We start from the raw sequence: 20006 nt of genomic DNA on the forward strand, positions 1-20006 counted from the left end.
CAGCTCCTAATGTCTGATGAAGTGGTTTGAGCATGTGAGAAATTCAATTAAGATTCAATTACGATCCCCAAGTCCAATAATAGTCACGCACCATAGTCCTTTCGGTAGCCATAAAGGAACCTCTCCCTGGAAATGTGGCACTGTACATTCGCTTAGATTATGCTGAACCACTAATGCCTAAAGCTGAACAGCAACATGTATAATATTACTATGACCAGTTTTCTGAGCAAGGGGTGACTGAGTCTACCTTGAAGCTATATGTAGGGAACGTTTCCTTGTGAGATTGGTGTAATCATTATGATGGGTCAAATTCTCCTTATGGTACTAAATGAAGCCTTCACAAGAGTAGAAGGAAGTTTCTAAGCTATGGACGTCTGTGGCAAAGCAGTCCATGTCACAGTTGTCTTGGAAATGGAAGAGTGTGGAGGGCTCAGGAGACCTCTGGCTAGCAGGGCTGCACATGCAGACTTTACAGCAATATTGGATTTGCAGGGGTAGGTGATTTTCAAGATATACAGTGAGACCAACTGATTAAAGTAAGGGTAAACAAAGGTTGGATCGATTTGAAGACTAGGAACAAACTTTACACAATTTAAACTAGCCTGTCCAAACTATGCGGGTTCGGTAAAGTTTGGGCAAACTTGACAAAGTTGCAGCCGCGGTGCGTCCATTGGGGCGTAGGGGCATAGCCCCACTAAGCCACATGGACGCACCGTTGACAAGAGCACAGCAGCACACCAAAAATAATTTTTGCATTGGATTGGAAATTATAAGCGCCGCAGCGCAGCGCTTCCCGCCGGGAATCCGGGACACACCCGATGAATCCAAAGTGCGCAGGGGGTGGTGGGGCTGGCTGGTCTGCTGCAGCTTGAGTGACAGTCCACACACAGCTGCAGCAGGCCAGCAGCAGTACAGCGCATGTGGAATTTTGGGCTGTAACTTGCCTGCGCATGATTAGGCTCACTAAAGTTCCCCTTAGAGAGGGACCGGGGGGGGTGCTGATTCTCACAGCAGCCGGACGCAGCCCCCGGGGATACAAAGGGCGAGTGGTCAGTGTGCCCCCCTAGCCAATCCTGGCGCTGCATGCAGCACCAGGATTGGCTGGTCCACCGCGCAGAAGGGCAGACAATCCATTATTGGATGCCGCGCTTGGGTGGAGGCACACTGCCTCAGCCGCACTGCATATGGCCAATCACTATGTGACTTCATGTGAAGGCATTCAGTGATTGGCCACAGGAGGATGCACGCGCTACTGGTGTGACGTTCCTTCCTAATCTAGGCTCGCCTCGTCGTGCGCAGGCAGCAGTCAGCAGACCTCCCGCCTCACCGTCACGTCACGAGTTGTACACAGCCCACGGGACCTCGTTGTCAGGCCTGCTCGTCATTGTGCGTGTGAATTCCCTGCTGGCTGGGGCTGCAGTGCTCAGTGCTCCTGTGAAAAAGACAAAAAGTAAGATCTAGCGCACATTAGGAGGTCGTCGTCTGGTCTGCAAACAAAGTGCAAACGAGGACTGACTGAAGTGAAGTTAGAATTTTTGCCAGGGCTATGTGTGTTTTACGTTCCTGGCCTGTCTTGTTGTGTGGTGCTGTTGGTGAGTTGTCAATGTCGGGACCTCGTGGTCAGGGCCAGGCAGCATCACATGATATTTGCATCCTTTTCAGCAGGGGGTGTAGTGCTGCCACATTTTACCACATTTACCTCACGACATTTGCACCTTTTACCACAAAGCATTGAACACCCACTGGTGATACAGGATCTTGAGCCAGTGACCTTACCACACTGACATGTGCCACAGGGGCCTTTACCCCCGGAACATCAATCCTTAACGAAAAGCATGTATCCCAGAGTGCAGAGAGTGGGGAATAAAACACCTCCTTCCGCCGGCAGCAGTGCTCTCTGCAGGGCCGCAAGTCTTACATGCTTGTAACAGGCTGCAGGTTAGGTCTAAGGGCTCGTGATATGGACGCGCACAAACACAGGATGAAGGTATACGACCAGACCCATTCCTCAGTTCTCTATTATACCCTTCGCTCTGCTGTCCCCGACCGCGGATGTCGCCACATACAATCAAAGTCAGGAGACCAGCCATACGCGGCCTCGTTAGACTATCAGCAACACCTATACGACACACGCTTACTCTCCCGAGATTTATGAGTAACTCATTGCTAGATGAAGCACTCGCAATAACGGTGTGAGGAGATTATTATTATTATTATTATTATTATTAAGTGGGTTTTATAGAGCGCGTAGTAACCCGGGAGCATCCCAGCGCTAAAAAAAAGCCGAGGCAGCAGATGAGGAGGGGGACCAAGGAGGGGAAGAGAAACGGGAGGATCAGGGGAAGAGGTGGGTTTTCAGTGGTTTCCTGAAGCGGCGATCATTGGGTTCATTCCTAAGTTTGAAAGGTAGGGCGTTCCATAGTTTAGCCGTGTTCACCGAGAATCGCCGGCCTCCTGTGCGTGTCTTTTTTACTCTGTGAACCGTGATGAGGTGTTCGTGGTCTGAGCGGAGGGATCTTGTGGCTTTGTAGGGCGTGATAAAGTTCTTGAGGATGTGGGGGCCCTTATCCTGAAGAAGTTTATGTGCCAGACAGAGGGCCTTGAATTTTACTCTTTCTCTTATGGGGAGCCAGTGCAGGAGTTTCAGCGCTGGCTTGGCTGAAATTCTGGCCGGGGTGTTTGTCAGAAGCCGGGCAGCGGCGTTCTGAATACGCTGTAACTTATTGAGGGCGGCTTCGGGTGCTCCCAGGTAGATAGCGTTGCTATAATCCAACCTGGAAAGAATCAGGCCTTGGATGAGCAGTTTACGGAAGGTTTGTGGGAGCAGGGGCAGAGCAGGGGCATAACTGATGTATAATTTCTTGTTGACATTCTTCAACTGCTTGTTATCAAACTGTGTACTGAATACAACTGCCATTGATTAAGAAATGCTAATAAAAATATTCAAACAAAAAAACACAGGGTGAAGGTGCACCCGCCGAGCTCTAAAGGCTCTGCCACTCTGGCGGTGACACGTCCGTGGCGCTACCTTCAGGGGGGGGGCCCCGCGGGCTCTGGGTCTGCGGGCGGCAGAGCTGGGGCCAGGTCAATGTTCGAGGCCTTGTCACCCTGTGAGGGCCGCGGCCAGGGCGCCCATGACACACTGGCTTTACTCTTCCTACACTCGGGACTTTACCACACGGGGCTCCTGCCAGCTCTTACCACACATGTCACCACCGGGACTTTCACCAGAGGGGCAGGAACACTCCCCCCACCCCGGCCTATGGGGCTGGGGTCAGCCCGCCCTCATCAAACAAGGCCCTCATTTTTACCACACGGGTCTCGTATCACAAGACTCCGTACCTGACTCAAAGCCTCCTCCAGGGCGGTGCCACGTCTTCTTCTGGGAGCTCTCCTCTTTTGTGGGGAGCGCGAGTGAACTGCGGGGTTCAGGACCTCCACTCCCCAAGAGGGCCCTCGGCAGCCCCTTCGAGGAGAGCGGGCCACCTCTATCTACCCCTCACTGTCCATCTTCTACCTCACTCTGTTCCTCACTCTCCACCCCTCCACATTCCTCACTGTCCTTCTCCACTCCTCTGTCCCTCACTGTCCGTCTCTCTCGTCTGTCCGCCACTGTCCTTCTTCTGCATCCTCTGTCCCTCTTCTCCTCTCGCTGTCCATGTTCTCTGTCCCCCACTGTCCTTCTCTCTCCTCTGTCCCTCACTGTCCTTCTTCTCTGTCCTCTGTCCCTCACTGTCCGTCTCTCTCGTCTGTCCGCCACTGTCCTTCTGCATCCTCTGTCCCTCTTCTCCTCTCGCTGTCCTTGTTCTCTGTCTCCCACTGTCCTTCTTCTCTCTCCTCTGTCCCTCACTGTCCTTCTTCTCTGTCCTCTGTCCCCCACTGTCCTTCTCTCTCCTCTGTCCCTCACTGTCCTTCTTCTCTGTCTTCTGTCCCTCACTGTCCTTCTTCTCTCACCTCTGTCCCTCACTGTCCTTCTCTGTCCTCTGTCCCTCACTGTCCTTCTTCTCCGTCCTCTGTCCCTCACTGTCCTTCTCTCTCCTCTGTCCCTCACTGTACTTCTTCTCTGTCCTCTGTCCCTCACTGTCCTTCTCCGTCCTCTGTCCCTCACTGTCCTTCTCTCTCCTCTGTCCTTCTCCATCCTCTGTCCCTCACTGCCTTCTTCTCTCTCCTCTGTCCCTCACTGTCCTTCTCTGTCCCTCACTGTCCTCCTCCATCCTCTGTCCCTCACTGTCCTTCTCTTTCCTCTGTCCCTCACTGTCCTTCTCCATCCTCTTTCCCTCACTGTCCTTCTTCTCTGTCCTCTGTCCCTCACTGTCCTCCTTCTCCATCCTCTGTCCCTCACTGTCCTTCTCCATCCTCTGTCCCTCACTGTCCTTCTCCATCCTCTGTCCCTCACTGTCCTTCTCCATCCTCTGTCCTCACTGTCCTTCTCTCTCCTCTGTCCCTCACTGTCCTTCTGTCCTCTGTCCCTCACTGTCCTCCTTCTCCATCCTCTGTCCCTCACTGTCCTTCTCCTCTGTCCCTCACTGTCCTTCTCCTCTGTCCCTCACTGTCCTTCTCCTCTGTCCCTCACTGTCCTTCTCCTCTGTCCCTCTCTGCCCTTCTTCTCCCTCCTCTGTCCCTCACTGTCCTTCTCCATCATCTGTGCCTCACTGTCCTCCTTCTCCATCCTCTGTCCCTCACTGTCCTTCTCCTCTGTCCCTCACTGTCCTTCTCCTCTGTCCCTCACTGTCCTTCTCCTCTGTCCCGCACTGTCCTTCTCCTCTGTCCCGCACTGTCCTTCTCCTCTGTCCCTCACTGTCCTTCTCCTCTGTCCCTCTCTGCCCTTCTTCTCCATCCTCTCTCCCTCACTGTCCTTCTCCATCCTCTGTCCCTCACTGTCCTTCTCCATCCTCTGTCCCTCACTGTCCTTCTCCATCCTCTGTCCTCACTGTCCTTCTCTCTCCTCTGTCCCTCACTGTCCTTCTTCTGTCCTCTGTCCCTCACTGTCCTCCTTCTCCATCCTCTGTCCCTCACTGTCCTTCTCCTCTGTCCCTCACTGTCCTTCTCCTCTGTCCCGCACTGTCCTTCTCCTCTGTCCCGCACTGTCCTTCTCCTCTGTCCCTCTCTGCCCTTCTTCTCCCTCCTCTGTCCCTCACTGTCCTTCTCCATCCTCTGTCCTCACTGTCCTTCTCTCTCCTCTGTCCCTCACTGTCCTTCTTCTGTCCTCTGTCCCTCACTGTCCTCCTTCTCCATCCTCTGTCCCTCACTGTCCTTCTCCTCTGTCCCTCACTGTCCTTCTCCTCTGTCCCTCACTGTCCTTCTCCTCTGTCCCTCACTGTCCTTCTCCTCTGTCCCTCACTGTCCTTCTCCTCTGTCCCTCTCTGCCCTTCTCCCTCCTCTGTCCCTCACTGTCCTTCTCCATCATCTGTGCCTCACTGTCCTCCTTCTCCATCCTCTGTCCCTCACTGTCCTTCTCCTCTGTCCCTCACTGTCCTTCTCCTCTGTCCCTCACTGTCCTTCTCCTCTGTCCCGCACTGTCCTTCTCCTCTGTCCCTCACTGTCCTTCTCCTCTGTCCCTCTCTGCCCTTCTTCTCCCTCCTCTGTCCCTCACTGTCCTTCTCCTCTGTCCCTCTCTGTCCTTCTTCTCCCTCCTCTGTCCCTCACTGTCCTTCTCCATCATCTGTGCCTCACTGTCCTCCTTCTCCATCCTCTGTCCCTCACTGTCCTTCTCCTCTGTCCCTCACTGTCCTTCTCCTCTGTCCCGCACTGTCCTTCTCCTCTGTCCCTCACTGTCCTTCTCCTCTGTCCCTCTCTGCCCTTCTTCTCCCTCCTCTGTCCCTCACTGTCCTTCTCCATCATCTGTGCCTCACTGTCCTTCTTCTCCATCCTCTGTCCCTCGCGGCAGGCCTGCTCGTCGTGGTGTGTGTGTAGATAGAAATATAGAACACTAATCTAGATCGGATCCGATTCGATCCATATTTCCAGGCATCATGATCTCTGGAGTGGATTCCTGGCTGCTCAGTGCTCCTGTGATGTGAAAAAGTAAGATCCATCTAGCACACATTAGGAAGTGCAAACGAGGACTGAAGTTCGAATTTTTGCCAGGGCTGTGTTTTACCCTATGTTGACGTGTGTGGTGGTGGTGGTGGTGAGTTCAGTGACTGTCTACCTGCACTTTCCATAATGGTCTTTAGTGGCCGCTGCAATGAATGGCCAGGTCTGCCTTTGGTTGTTGAATCTCAGTACTGCCTGAGATCATTGAGGCCTAGTACTGCCTAGGAACATTGAGTCGACGTCCTACCTTACTAACAGGCCAGTGAATTAATTATACTGGCCTATTTAAGCCCATTAATGCCCCAGCCATTGACGCTTTTTAGCAACTGGGTGCCTGTGTGCATTGCTGTTGGTGGGTCTGTTTGTGTGGATACTTGTTTGTCTGCTCCTCTGTGTGCTTGGGTATGTGCAAATTTCTACTCTGTTAAAGGTGTCAGCTTTTTGAGTGTATGTTAAGCCATGTTTTCTTGATAAATAATTGTGTTCATGTTTTTTAATTTAACCCGTGGGGTGTTCCAACTGATCACAAGCAGATGTACAATACAAATATAATTCAAATCTACACAGGCACCTTCACATTTACTTATGGAGTGCTTGGTTGGCACAGGTCAGGGGTGGGTTTTAACCGGGGAAAGTTTATGCATTCTGCACATAGGTGTAGTTAGCGTTTTATACAAGAGTGGAGGTCCGGGAGTCTATTTGCAAATAGGAGATGCATGATACCACCGGCACCGACTATTAACAAGAACCAGCCTCCCACACAGGCAGGGCATCACTCAGGGTCACACCTACCCAAGAACCACGAATTCTGTGTTGTGGTGTTATGCTGTGATCCGTCTCTCTCTCCCTTTCTGTGTACCGTACCTCCCCCCTTAAATCCAACTACAAATGTCACTAGCCGCCCCTGTCTAAATGACCGTATCATTTACAACTAATACAAAGATATCCATTGGCTACGAATGGTTGTAGTTTAGGCAAGAAAAATTTCAAGCACTGCTAAAAGCGTAATGACGGTGACGAGGACCAGTAGGACAGAGTAATGAAGATTACTGGTAAGTAATCAGGGCATTATTTTCGAGTATTGGTTGCTGACTGCTCACAGCTCTGCAGACAACAGAAAGTGAAACCATTCAGCACTTCAGAGGTGTGTGCTCCAGACCCAATGAGTGGAGCGATGGCTGTGTTACCGAGGCTGCTACCATTTTTAGCACCAACCAATAGGGCATCTATTAATGTAATAACTGCACTTTCACAATTGCTTTATTAACCTTACTGCTTTCTCAAATTTGCTTGAAAATGCACGATTTTTCTTCTCTTTTTTCAAAAAGAGAAGCCCTTATGGGGTTTCGGGCTCGCTCGCTGCGCTCGCCCGCTACAGTGCAGTATGCAAATCAGTTTACGCCTCACCACTTTCAAATGTCACCAGCCGCCCCTGCAAAGTTGATTAGCCGTTCTTGGGATTGTAAGGAGTACTGAGGAAGATCCACAAAGGGATTTTTATATTCAACCACTTAGGTGAGGTTTGGGGCATTAACTGTGGTATATCGGAGCGGAAGGGGTGAGGGAGCAGATCTTGCACATGTTTAAACAGCATTTTCTCGCAGAGGTGGTGTTTGAGCTAATGAAAGCAGAGACTACAACTATGTTGTTTGTTTGGACCGTTGTGTTGATTGTTGTGTAGAGAGGGAAGAGAGAATGGTTTAATGAGCTAAAAGATGGTAGAAGACATGGTCCTGGTTGCTGTGGAAGTGGCAAAGTTGAGCTTGGCCTTGGCTGGTTTGGGTGTATTTTTAGGCAGCATTTGGCTATCCCCTATTAGATGCCAGAGAGACAATACAGCAACTCAAGTATAAAGTATGTGTGTTAGGATGGGAAGGAGAAGAAATCCTGGATATAGACTGCAGTTTGGGGGAAACCACTTCAATGTTGGTAGCAAGTTGGAGGAACATACAGGCATATATTTATTGATTGTGTCTTTTCCATTACTAAGAGATGAGCAGAACAAACTACTCAGGCCAATGTTTCGGGCCCTATGGGTCCAAACTATTAATGAATGTTCTGATAGCTGCTGCACTGGTACAATGCGGTCACCTACCAACTTTCTGAAAGTCAACAACAAATTGTTACAATCCGGTCACAATTGAAAGTTTTTTTTGGAAGCTGGACGTTTCTTCGAGCTAGACCCAGGCATGGGCATGTCCTATATTTTTACTTTATGCACCAAGGGCCGAGAGTTAACCAGAAGGGATTTTAGGTTTCTAATATTTTTTAAAATATTTTTTGATTAAGTTAAGAATAGTGGATAAGTGAGGGAGGACAAAAGTGAGGGGAATGCACCACCAATGAGCTTTGTGCCAGTGTGCCTAGAACAGCAAGGCTGCTTTACTTTTGTGTCATACTCGATTAGCCCCATCTAATCTGTCCATCTCTTTGACATTTACCTAATCTGATTATTGCTCAGAAGGAATACAAATGTGTACAAATATGAGCAAGATTCAGCTGCAATTTCGGTTTTCAACCTACCTGGGGATTCAACACTAAGTGGACTCCTTGATTCCGAATGGCAGTGGAAAACTCTCCCAGGAAATCCAAGATGTCCTCGATGGAAGCAGCATATGGAAGCCCTCTTAGGCGGATGCAGTCTCGCACACTGACCGGGGATAGGTATGGCTGAGATAGCGTGGAAACGATGGGAGGAGGGGTGGGGAGAGACATGAGGGGCACAGAAGAGAACCTGTTCAGTACCTGCAGAAGAAGCAAAGGGTGGGTTTAGGGTAAGCGACTACAGTTTTACTGCCTTAAAAACCCTCAGCAGCAGTGTGAATGACTGTTTACATTTTAGAGATCTTAAATATGCATTCTTATTGGCATTGTAATAGAACATTTATGGCACACACACACATACTGTCCCGGAGTCAGCAGTTGGTAAATGGTATAACACAGACAGACCAGTGCTGCTTTTGTTCCACAGAAGCTCTCAGTTATGAAATCCACAGCCCTGCATGGTCAGCTCAGAAACATCATGATTGCATACAGGATAATCATGCCCAAGAGGGTGCTAGATAGGTCAATGTTCATATCTGTGGCAGATTCTGTGCCTTCACACCCACTAATGGCTACAGAGCAAAAAAACATTTGACCGCGACCAGGACAGCCCTAGAAATCTACATATAGTATAATGCTGTGCACTGAGATTCTGTTGTCGCTCACCTGCTGAACCTCTGCTGCCGTGCTCCTGAAGAGTTCAATATATCTTTTGCCGAGCAAAGCTTTGTGTTTCTGCAGAGCATTTTGTGCATACTCTTCACAGGCAAATAATACAAACGCGTCTCCTGTCGGCCTGCCATTGGGGTAAGTAACAAAGAGGATGCCGTCCTTTCCCATTGTAACCGGGCTTTCTTGCCCAAAGAAAGTCACCACTTCTTCAGATGTTACAGTGAAAGGCAAACCACGCATACGGATTATCACTTGATTTTCTTTAGATAAAAACCGAGCTGCTTCATTGGATGTACCTGCAAAAAAAGTCATACTATTTATAAAGAATTAAGATAAGGCCATTATTTGATTAATAAAATACAAATTAACATTCTTCTATATTATTACCTCACAGAGTAAATCCATATGGAGCATTCCAAAGAGATGAGAGATATGATTATAGTGATACTGGCTATGTTAACTTACTAAAAAGATAAAAACAATATTAGAAACCTAAATTCCTTTCCAGGTAGTTCCCAGCCCTAATTGCATAAAGTACAAAGTAATGGATTGCCTATACAGGATCAAGCCGGAGAAAAACGCTATACATTAACTTGTGGCTGGAATTTTAACACTATTACAATATTTCAAAAATATGCTATGCAAAAACAAAGATGGAAATTTGCACCACTAAAGAAGCTACCAATACATTAATTAATAGTTCTAAATCCTAAAAGCAGACAAATCATCCTGAGTTGCATATTTTACTCATCTTAGTCCAGGGCTATAAAAATGCCTTCACCATTGGTAGCGTAGGATTTGGGGCAAAATGTAAATAATATGGTTTAAACTTTTTCTTACTATAAATATCAGGGTTAAGCCTTGTTCCCGCGCTGGCGTCCCAGAATAACTCCCTTCAGGTGATAGATCTTTGCGACAGTGTTTTGAATCAGGAGCTATTTCATCATCATAAGTTAAATCACAATGACAGTTCTCAATTCAGTCAATGGTGAGAGTTTAAATTTGTTGGTTCTTTTTATTCAGATTATTCGATAAATTCAAGTAAGTTTACAGAAATCTCATAAAAATATGGTTAGAAAAAATCATTAAATAAGGCATCAAGCACATTCCATAAAGGACAAATACCCTATTCTAAAGAACTGTACCATAAATTAGAGTTATTAGAATTCATGAAAAGTTCAAATTCAAAAGAAAAGAGTGAGGTAAAGAGTGAGACAAAGAGCATAAAGCTCAAAATCCAATTAAATAAATTGTATTTCCCATTAAGAGTAGCGCAGCCGAGTCTCAATGATTCAAACAAATAAGCATACAGATGCAATAGCAATCTGTCAAAATAGAGCATCCATTATAAAACAAAGAATGAACAGCAGCAGTGGTGGTAGCTACAACTGTCAGAAAGAGACAAGGGAATGGGTCTGGATCTCAGCTTCTCCCTCTCAGCACCACAATAGTCCTTTTAAGTGAGAGTGAGTGAAACTAGGAACAAGCACTAATATAACAGGCAAAAATAATGTTGAAAAAAAAGAGTAGCAGGTCTCTCCCCTTCGGATCCAATCAGGCAACAGCATTTGTCAGAGAGTGAGTTCAGCTCTTCCTTTCCCACAAAATAACATGCAGCTCACAAAGTTATCACAAAGTTTGTTACAGACATCTTTCACATTTAGCTTCTTGATTCATAAGCCTCCATTCTCATAGGCATCGAATATGGTTTAACCGTCTAATGTTAAATGTTTCATTGTGTAAACAATGAACTATGCTAAAGAAGAGAAACATACATTTGCAAAAATATTGTTTAGTAATGCATTTCATTAGCACAAACAAATACGGTTTTAAAATATACAACTATTCTATTCAAGTATTATGTGAAATATGGGGTAAATAAGAAATGTGGTTATCACAATCAGATGTTTCTTAGCAAATTTGAATACATGTGTTAAACTAGAACAATCTGCAGTTATGACAAAGATTTCCAAGCATGTCACATTAAGGGCAGGTCTCTAAATTCCATTGTGCACATTTCAGCATTGTTGAGTTCACGTCTAACTAAAGAAAAACTTGCATTTAAGCGTTTTCTGTGGCCTGTTATATCTGCATAGTGCAGTCTGCACATTTAAAATGTGTGTCAGTTCACTGTAAATGTTACGCTACTCATTGTACACATAGCTGTTATTCTAAATAATTTTGCATCTTAATTAGTTAGCTTCTTCAATTCCCTCATCTGATAGGTATCTTAACCATCACATTATCTAGACTTCACAAGTGAATTCTGCTGAAAGGGCACGTTCATCTTCAGTTGAATCCTGTCGCTTTTGTTTTAAACTTTGGAATTTGAATGAGATTATTTAGTTCTAATTCCTTTTCAAATCTTTTATTTCTTTCTGTGTCCTTTCGTTTGTGTGAGTAATATAGACCGCCTTTTAAAAAAAAGCAAATAAAAATAACAACCAAAGCCCTATGATCAGTATTGACATCAGTATAACTTTCAAAATACACCCTCCTGCAATTGTATGAATCCCTTTTCCAAAATGTTCTAAAATGCTACGTGTTTCCAACTCTTCTAATTCAGATTTCAGGTCAAAGATGTTTTTTTTGCAAATTCCTCTATTTTCTTACTCTCACCAAGTATGTAACAGGGGGTTAATTTGAGCATCTTGCAGACTCTCTCTTTTTCTGAATGTAAAATGTCTAATGCTAAGAGATCCTGCAAAACCATAGATCTAATTACTACAAGCTTAGTGTTTACTACTAAAAAGTACTGATTGCTTCATTGTTTCTCAGACATGAGCCATCCACAAAGACTACATAAACGGGCTCATTCAGCAGTTCATACTTAATATCAGGCCTAGGATTTGTGCAGAAAAACATGACATCTAGGCAATCATGTTCAACTTAATCACAAACATTGTCATTTACAGGTAGTAACAGACTGTTTCAAAACTTGACATCTTTTCAACACAAAATTCTCTAATGACAAAATCTTCTGCTCGTATTTCGTGAGCTTATTATGAGTCATGCATTGGGTCATAGTTTGTGACAATAGTAGTTCAAGAGAGAAGAACCATTACAGTTAAAGGGTATCCCATCACTATGCTCTCACTCTTTTCCAGACTAGTGCTCATTGTGGCAACTGCTGTAAGGCAGCCGGGCAGTCATGCGACAATAGGGTCAAGGCGGTCGAAGAGTATGCCACAGGTTTTTTAGCAAAGTAAGTCAAAATGATGTGCAGTTCCTGAGGGGAAAGAGCGAGGTGGAGTGAACAGGTCTCTTATGGATTGCCCTCACACACCCCAAAGGATGTCATGGATCATCATTGGGCTGTGCTCCTCATCGGATGGCGCTGCAATGCCAGACAGGCTCCCGCGAAGGGGCTCTTTGCCGGAGATCTTTTAAGAGACAGCCGTTTGGTGTGTGTGGGTGAGTGGTCAAGGTGTAGTGTGGTTTATGGGCCTCTTTTTGCGTGCATGTTAAGTTAGCATGGCTTATTAGAAGTTTAAATGCCATTTTGCCTTTTGCTCTTTTTTGCAAACACTGCTTAGCTGTTTTTGCAAAGTTATCTTTCACGAAGTTCTATACATGAGAAAAGGTTTTGTTTTTCGACATCTCTAGATATACATTGTGCTCCCAGTCCGTACAGTGAATACTGAACCGTCAAGGTTATCATAACATGTGAGCCTGTTTATCGGCGTATCCGTGTAACACATTCTAGACACATTTTGGCAGCTGTGAGCTGAGCAAGATTCTGGCACCTTTATCATAGCACATTTGCCATAATGTCATACACTTGGAAGATTCCAGGGATGCAGAGAGACTAGCCAATCCAGTTGTAATTTACACTTACTGAGCGGACAGGTAATGGGTCCCCCAAAACAAGCTCAAGAGACCTTCTATAGCTTATAATACATAGTTCCTATATAGGGAGGGTGTTTAAACTAGGCATTGTATCACCTGTTTGCATTATCATTGTAATATGATTCCTCCTTTTGTATTTCATGGAGTTGTAACCATGCTGACCATATTATTCTTAATCACGTCTGCTTATGTTGACTAAAATACTGCGCATGAGAGCACATCGTTAAAATAAATATTTTAACCTTACTGTGTCTCTTTTTTACTCCTGTTGTGGACGGTTATGAGAGTATAACAAAAGAGTGTTTTAACTTCCACCATTCCTGAGATGGTCCTAAGTGTTGTAGGTTGTCTAATCATTGGTTACCTTGCAACAGGACGAAGAGCTAATGTGACACTGATTGCTAGCTGGTTGGGGTTTCTAGGTACTGAGGTGAGTTTATGGTACACCACAATTCACTAATATCCTAGGTCTCTGTGCACAGTTCTGTGTATGAGCAGAAATCCTTGCAACATGGCGCCGCCAACGAGTGTGGTCTTATTGTGAGACACTTGCGTAGTGCTTTTATCAGTCTACAGCCCCCTCACTGTTGTTTCCGGTTGACAGTAATGTTGGATAAAATCCTACCTATAGTTCCATAGGTTTCTTCAAGCTTGATACATTTTAAATGGTTTTCTGTTTGAATTACTACTCAGTTGTGACTTTTACTATTGCATTGTACTTCTCTATTACTGTTGATATCCCAGAACAAAGTCGTGTGGCTGTACGGAATCACTTGCAGGAATACCTCGTTTCTTTAGAGGGACAGGCAGTGTTTTTCGTTGTTTCAGCTGACGCGGCGTACCTGTTTGAGTTGTATTACTCATGGGTTACGTTTCCCGCGGTAGATGCTAATACTGGTGTTTTTCACACTTACACCCCTACTGATGCTCCTGCAGCGTACGCTTCATATCGGACAGTGGAAATTCTGATTTCTGCTTGGCAGCATGCCGTTTGGTTTAATGGCGCCCTCCCACACATTATTACAGCGGTCAGACAAGGGCCGTTGTCGATTCCAGGAGCTACTTGGCCTGTTTTAGCTGCTTACACCCCGCATCCTCAGGCGGGGCAGTTAACGGCTCAGCAACTTAAACCCATATATGCCTCTGCGGTATCAGTTATTAGGGGTCTGGTTTATTACAATACCAGCAACCTCCTGGGTGGGGCCCCAGGTGGTGCAGCGCATCCAGTTGGCGGTGGCGGGCTGAAGCTTAGTGCTGTCATGGTTAATGCGGTTATGGGCAAGCGTCCCCAGGATAAGGAGGAGATGCCTTTTTGGCTTGCCGAGAAATTCGACCAACTGGAAGCAGTATTCCCGAATACTAGTCCTATTGAGAAACACCGGATTCTCACAGTTAGTTTGCAGAAAGACTTAGTGCCTGACGTAAATGAATGTACAACCTGGGGGGGGTGATCTTTGCGGCAGTCTATACTAGGTGCCCAACAGAGTGGTGAGCAGCCTCGTAAGGCTGATGGAAAAGGCAAGTAGGACGAGACACCGCGTTAAAGACCCCAGTTTCAAAAGAAGAAAGTTGCTGCAGTAACAGCGAGATATGCCTCAGATAGTGAGAACGCAGCTTCGGAATCTGACATGGGCACTGATGCTGCTGGACAGCGTGGTGGCGATTACCATCGTTCAAGAGGCGCTGCGTCCACTACTGAGGGTGACAGCGACCGACACCTTCGTTGTAGTTGAGACAGCTGACACTAGAGTGGCTCCCCCTGACAGACTTTATGAAATTGTCCTTGTAATTGAAGGTGAGATAGAACGTACCATAAAAGGGGTCTTTTGGGAACATCTAACAACTACCTATGATATTTTGTTGGCGGAGGTCGATTGGCCCCCACCCTTTGTCTTAGCTGCTCTGCAAGGGGAGGAGGTGATCCTCCCCCTTTCGCACACACAGTGCTGAAGGAGCAGACTCTGCAGTTTGCAGAAGATTAGGCTAAGGCGCTTGCGCCGGCGTTGTACCATACTCACTGTGGATGGGACAAATTATACCCTTGACATTAGATTCCATTGCGATTGATGTCACAGCCTCAACCCCAATACGATGAGAAGCAAAGGCATCCATTGCAGAAATCCTTGAACAATTAGAAGATCAAGGTGTAATTGAAACTTCTGTGTCTCCGATGAATAACCCACTTTTTACTGTGACCGAGCCGGATGGCTCGTACCGTTTGGTATTGGATTACCGCAACTTAAACACTCATTGTGTGCGGTGCAGAATACTCACAGTTCTGCGCTTGTTGATAGTCTGAAACGTAAACGGTTCAAAACCTCACTTGACATATCCAATGGTTTTTTTGCCCACAATCTGTCCCCGCCTAGTAGTCAGTGGACGGCTTTTACAAGTGGTGGCAAACCACGCCAATTCCTTCGTTTGGCTATGGGCTACAAAAATAGTCCAGGCATTTTTGCCGCCCGCACAGTCTCTCTCCTAGTAAGACTCTACGCAGATGCATGTTCGTATGTGGATGACATTTATCTCACAGACGACGAATTATGGCCCCATCTGCGCCGTGTTGACTGCATAATTTGCCGTTTTGAGGACATAGGCTATATATTCAACTTTGCAAAATCGCACATTGCAGAGTACACAGTGTTGTTCCTGGGCTACGAGCTCAACAATGAAGTTTGAGGGTTAGCACCTCACTTCTTGGAGAAATGCGCACTTTTGCAAGCTTCCACAATGCTGAAGAAGCTACAATCTTTATGTAGATGAACATTCTAATGTTTTGCAGAACCTACAAAAGACCAGAGACAGTCTTGCAAAGGAACACTTGCCCTCCACATCTGAAGCTGCGTTGCAGATTCCGGTAGTCGTCTGGCTAAGCCAAGTTGGAGAACTGGTCAGAGAGAAGATCGACAACAAGAAAGAATTTGGTCCTTCCCATCGAGCTCCAGTTGCCGGGCTTGGCGTGCAGGGTACAAGAACAGTCATTTTACCTCCTCTTCCTGGGTGATAGGGGAACAGGTACATTTCAATTGACAATGTCAAACCACACAGGGTGGCTGATTCTCTATAGTATGATGCCTGCGGTTTCGTGTCCAGCAATGGTGCGACACTCTGTTTTGGCCCCAGATGCTGCCACAGGGCCTGATGTTGCCATTGAAATGAGTCCACTTACGAATCCTTTATTGAATCAACCTGCTGGTGATCCTCTTAATGACACTGAATATACATACCCCATTGACTTGTCTATGCCTGATTTAGAGACCTGTGTGTCTAATCAATCCCGTTTTTCATTCGACACTGGCTCTTCCACATCTAAGTCCCCTTCAAAAGTTTCGATTTTTGTTACCTGGTTTAAAAAAACATTTTTTGATTCCTCCTTGGACTTACATTTGGCTGGTGCTGCATGCAATTTTTTGGTTCATGAGCATTGGATTTGTGGTGTATTTTTTCCGTTTTATCAATGGACACTAAGTTGAGGAAAGAACTTCTATTCGAGTGATTGATGAAACTTTGGCTCCCCACTCCTCTTCGCACATCACGAAGAGGGACCAGACATTTGTGAATATAACTGCTTGGCCCGTTTTAGATGGGATTGTATGGGATGCTGTAAAGTTCCAGATACGTGGTCCCACAGAGATTATTAATGTTCCCAATGTACTCTGTGTTTCTATGGGGAATGTGGTTAAACAAAATATTTGCTCTGATGATTGGGACGTTAAAACTGTTGAGGCTTTATTTACTGATTTGAAATATTATGCTGCTTTCGATGCTGAAGATTTATATTTGGAATCTGCGAATTACAGTGATTTGTGAGGTTACCAGCATTTTGGCAATCACTTTTTGCATAAAACTAATTCATTTAGAAATGTGGTTAATTACACACAGTGGGAGCACTGTCCCGCACCAGTGGAAAGCAGCTTGAAAACGTTTTTGAAAAAGTTTTCTTATTTTACTGATTTTAATCAATCAAACCCTAATGCATTTTATTTTAAGTTGACTGAAGTCCTTTTCCAAGGTTAGACTTACCCACACTAAATTACTGAATTCAAAGTCCTTTATTGACCAGTTAACTGATTGGGGCAATGAACTGCGGAGAGATACTATTGATCCTAAATCTGTTTGGGGTTCTAAAAGTTGGCAAGTGCAAGGGACTGAGGCTTTGCATCGTGCATGTTTAAGCCCAAACCATATGTTGTTTCTGAATAACACTATTTCACAAACCACCTGCTTTGGATTGGCTATTGGAATAATTATACCAGTACTTCCCTTAGTGACTTACAAGCCCTGTTAAGAAATTCCTCGTTTAATGTTTCCAGCATTAATCCCGAAGGCTGGTTGCTATGGCAAAAAAGTACAGATTCCTGCCAGCACCATTTTATTGGTCTGACCCCTGGCTTTAAGGAGGTTAGAGTTGATCCCCGTTTTCAGACTCAACATTCAGTCACCACCTATTCTGTAGGTAAATTGTGCCAGTGTTGGCTCAGACATTCATCCTTAGCATCGGTTAAGCAACATTTATCCAAACTCACCGACACTGTCGACTTAAATGGTTTTGTAAAAAGGTCCTGCAGCATACAGATCGAAGAGATGGATATATGCTGCTTAAAATGAGGTTTGGAAACTGTCACAAATTGAAGCTGCTTCTAGGCTTAGAGCTATTGATCATGCCTATCTAGGAAGAGTGCTTTATGTTGTAGATAATAGCATTAACAGCTTTTCTTCCCGAATTTACACTCTAGATAATATTGTGTCATCTGTGGTTGATATTGTGCAAGAAGATGTTGCCGTACTGTATCATGGGCAAAATCAATTGCGTTCTGTTATGCGGTTTGCCTGGACTCTGCAAACGTTTAAAAATGGCAGAGTTCCATGGGATTAAATGAACACGAGTTTATTATTTCTGCCTTTCAATTTGACTGTTAAACAGCAATATATGTCAATGAAGGATGACACGTTTTCACTGTTGCATATTGAAAAGTTAGAACCTTTACCCTTTACAGTAGCAGAATCCAATTCGGCAGTTTGGCTCATCCATGGGTTGATAACTCTCCCTTTTTCCCTTTTCAAATTTGAGTCCTGCATGAAACATTATGCTATAGGCAGATTTGAGCCCCTGGGTGGAGCTTATCTTCATGAAGTCTGGAATCTCCCGTTCACATATAGGTGTTTGAAAGATGGAAAGAAAGTTCTTTTAAACGGCGAAGATTGCACCACGACACCAGATCATTGATTAACGTGCAGAAATCTTCAATTGCACGGCTCTTGTAATGTGCTTGCACCGAACTTAGCCTGCGTTCTGAAAGGTACTCCAGTTCCGGCCATTACACTGACATGCACATTGCTTGCAAACTGTAGTTATTTATTATTAAATAATGAAGAGTGTTGTGGGATGCATGCTGGAATCACTTATATCGTTACAGTTTCCCAGAGTGTAACTTGCTGCAAGAATGTGTTGTTCCCTCCTCCGCATGGCAGGCTCTATGTTTCCATCTGGCCCTTGATTCCGACCTTGAAAGCATAGTTCAATAAGATGAGTCGAATAAGAGCTCTTTTGTCCCAGAAGTAGGTCCCCCTTACATCTGCGCGTGAGACATTAGTCCTTCACGTTGCAAATACTCGTACTGAGGTAAATGCCTTATTAAACACAGACCTGCCCCTGCATTTTGGTGCTTTGATTCACCCAATCTTAAATGCCTCGTTGACTTCTGGCCTGGCACATTTTCTTTTAAAGTAGTATGTTCTGGCCTTGTAACCTCCTTTCAGACTACATTCGGTGGGATACCGGCATTTTTTCATTCAATTTTTTTCGAGTGTCTTTGGCAGTTTCCCATTGCTCCTGGCTTTAGGCGCAGGTATACTGTTATTTTGTTTACTACAAAATGGACGATCTGTCCTGGCTGCTCCACCTTCGTAACCGGATGCTACAATGCTATGGATCGCGGCCTCTGGCGACCAAGTGTGGCATATGATATATATTTCCGGTTCTCATTCTTCACTTGTGTGCAGACTCTTTTCCATTGCCTGGATTGTGGATTTGAATGGGCCCTGGATTTGTTTCTCTGCAACAAGGTGTCTCCTGACCTGGATTTGAATCTACTAATGAGACCCTTAGTTGCTCATAAAATGGATTGTTCTAGTACCGGGATTATGGCCTGCGCTGTGGCACATGGGGTTCTCGGCAATTGGAACATTTGGACTGTGGCCAATGACTTTCTGGTGCGCAGTTATCTTGCAGTAAGCCCACGTTATCCTCTGATGGTACTAGAGGTTCCGGCAATCGAGGAACATGTATGTTCTTTCCCTTTACTTAATTAGATGGCTGAATGTTCATGGATGATAACGACTTCCTGTTGGAGGCGGTTGCAACATATGGTGCTTTTAGGTTGTTGGACTGAAGTATGGATTTTTTTTGCAGCTTCATAGACACGTGCTGAACTCGTGAATATTTTTCCTTTTTAGGTCTAGATTTTTCCTTCCATGTTCGTGGTCTTTTTTCACACCATGGCCACCTGCGATTGTTTTCACTGCCTTAGTTATTGAATTTTCATTCCCTATTCTCAAGTTTGGCAACATTTCTTAACTTGGTTCTGTCTCATTCGAACTTGAACTCTGCGTTCTAGGAAGTTTGCCCAGATTAGTGTGTGTTCCCCGAACAAGGGAGGGTGTAGTGTGGTTTATGGGCCTCTTTTTGCGTGCATGTTAAGTTAGCATGGCTTATTATATGTTTAAACGCCATTTTACCTTTTTGATGCTTTTTGCACACGACACTGCTTAGCTGTTTTTGCAAAGTTAGCTTTCACGAAGGTCTATACATGAGAAAACGTTTTGTTTTTCGACATCTCTCGACATACAACGTGCCCCCAGTCTGTACAGTTTGTACTGAGCCGTAAAGGTTATCATAACATGTG

The 20006-nt window shown here is 45.3% G+C and overlaps 1 protein-coding gene across 4 annotated transcripts in view; it reads right to left on the bottom strand.

Moving 5' to 3' along the window:
- The window catches only part of ESRP1 (epithelial splicing regulatory protein 1), a 395873-nt gene that overhangs the window by 183201 nt on the left and 192666 nt on the right, over positions 1 to 20006 (bottom strand). For all 4 annotated transcript variants that reach the window (XR_013610504.1, XM_078687020.1, XM_078687021.1 and 1 more), the window contains exons 10-11: positions 9247 to 9548; positions 8560 to 8781 (exon numbers count right to left, since the gene is read on the bottom strand). Coding sequence is in view for 3 of the 4 variants with exons in the window: in XM_078687020.1 (XP_078543146.1) it covers positions 8560 to 8781; positions 9247 to 9548 (524 nt within the window). In the remaining variant the exon portion in view is untranslated. The remainder of the gene's footprint in view (positions 1 to 8559; positions 8782 to 9246; positions 9549 to 20006) is intronic.

This window comes from Lissotriton helveticus, chromosome 4_1 (genome assembly GCF_964261635.1).
Source record: "Lissotriton helveticus chromosome 4_1, aLisHel1.1, whole genome shotgun sequence".
Taxonomy (NCBI): domain Eukaryota; kingdom Metazoa; phylum Chordata; class Amphibia; order Caudata; family Salamandridae; genus Lissotriton; species Lissotriton helveticus.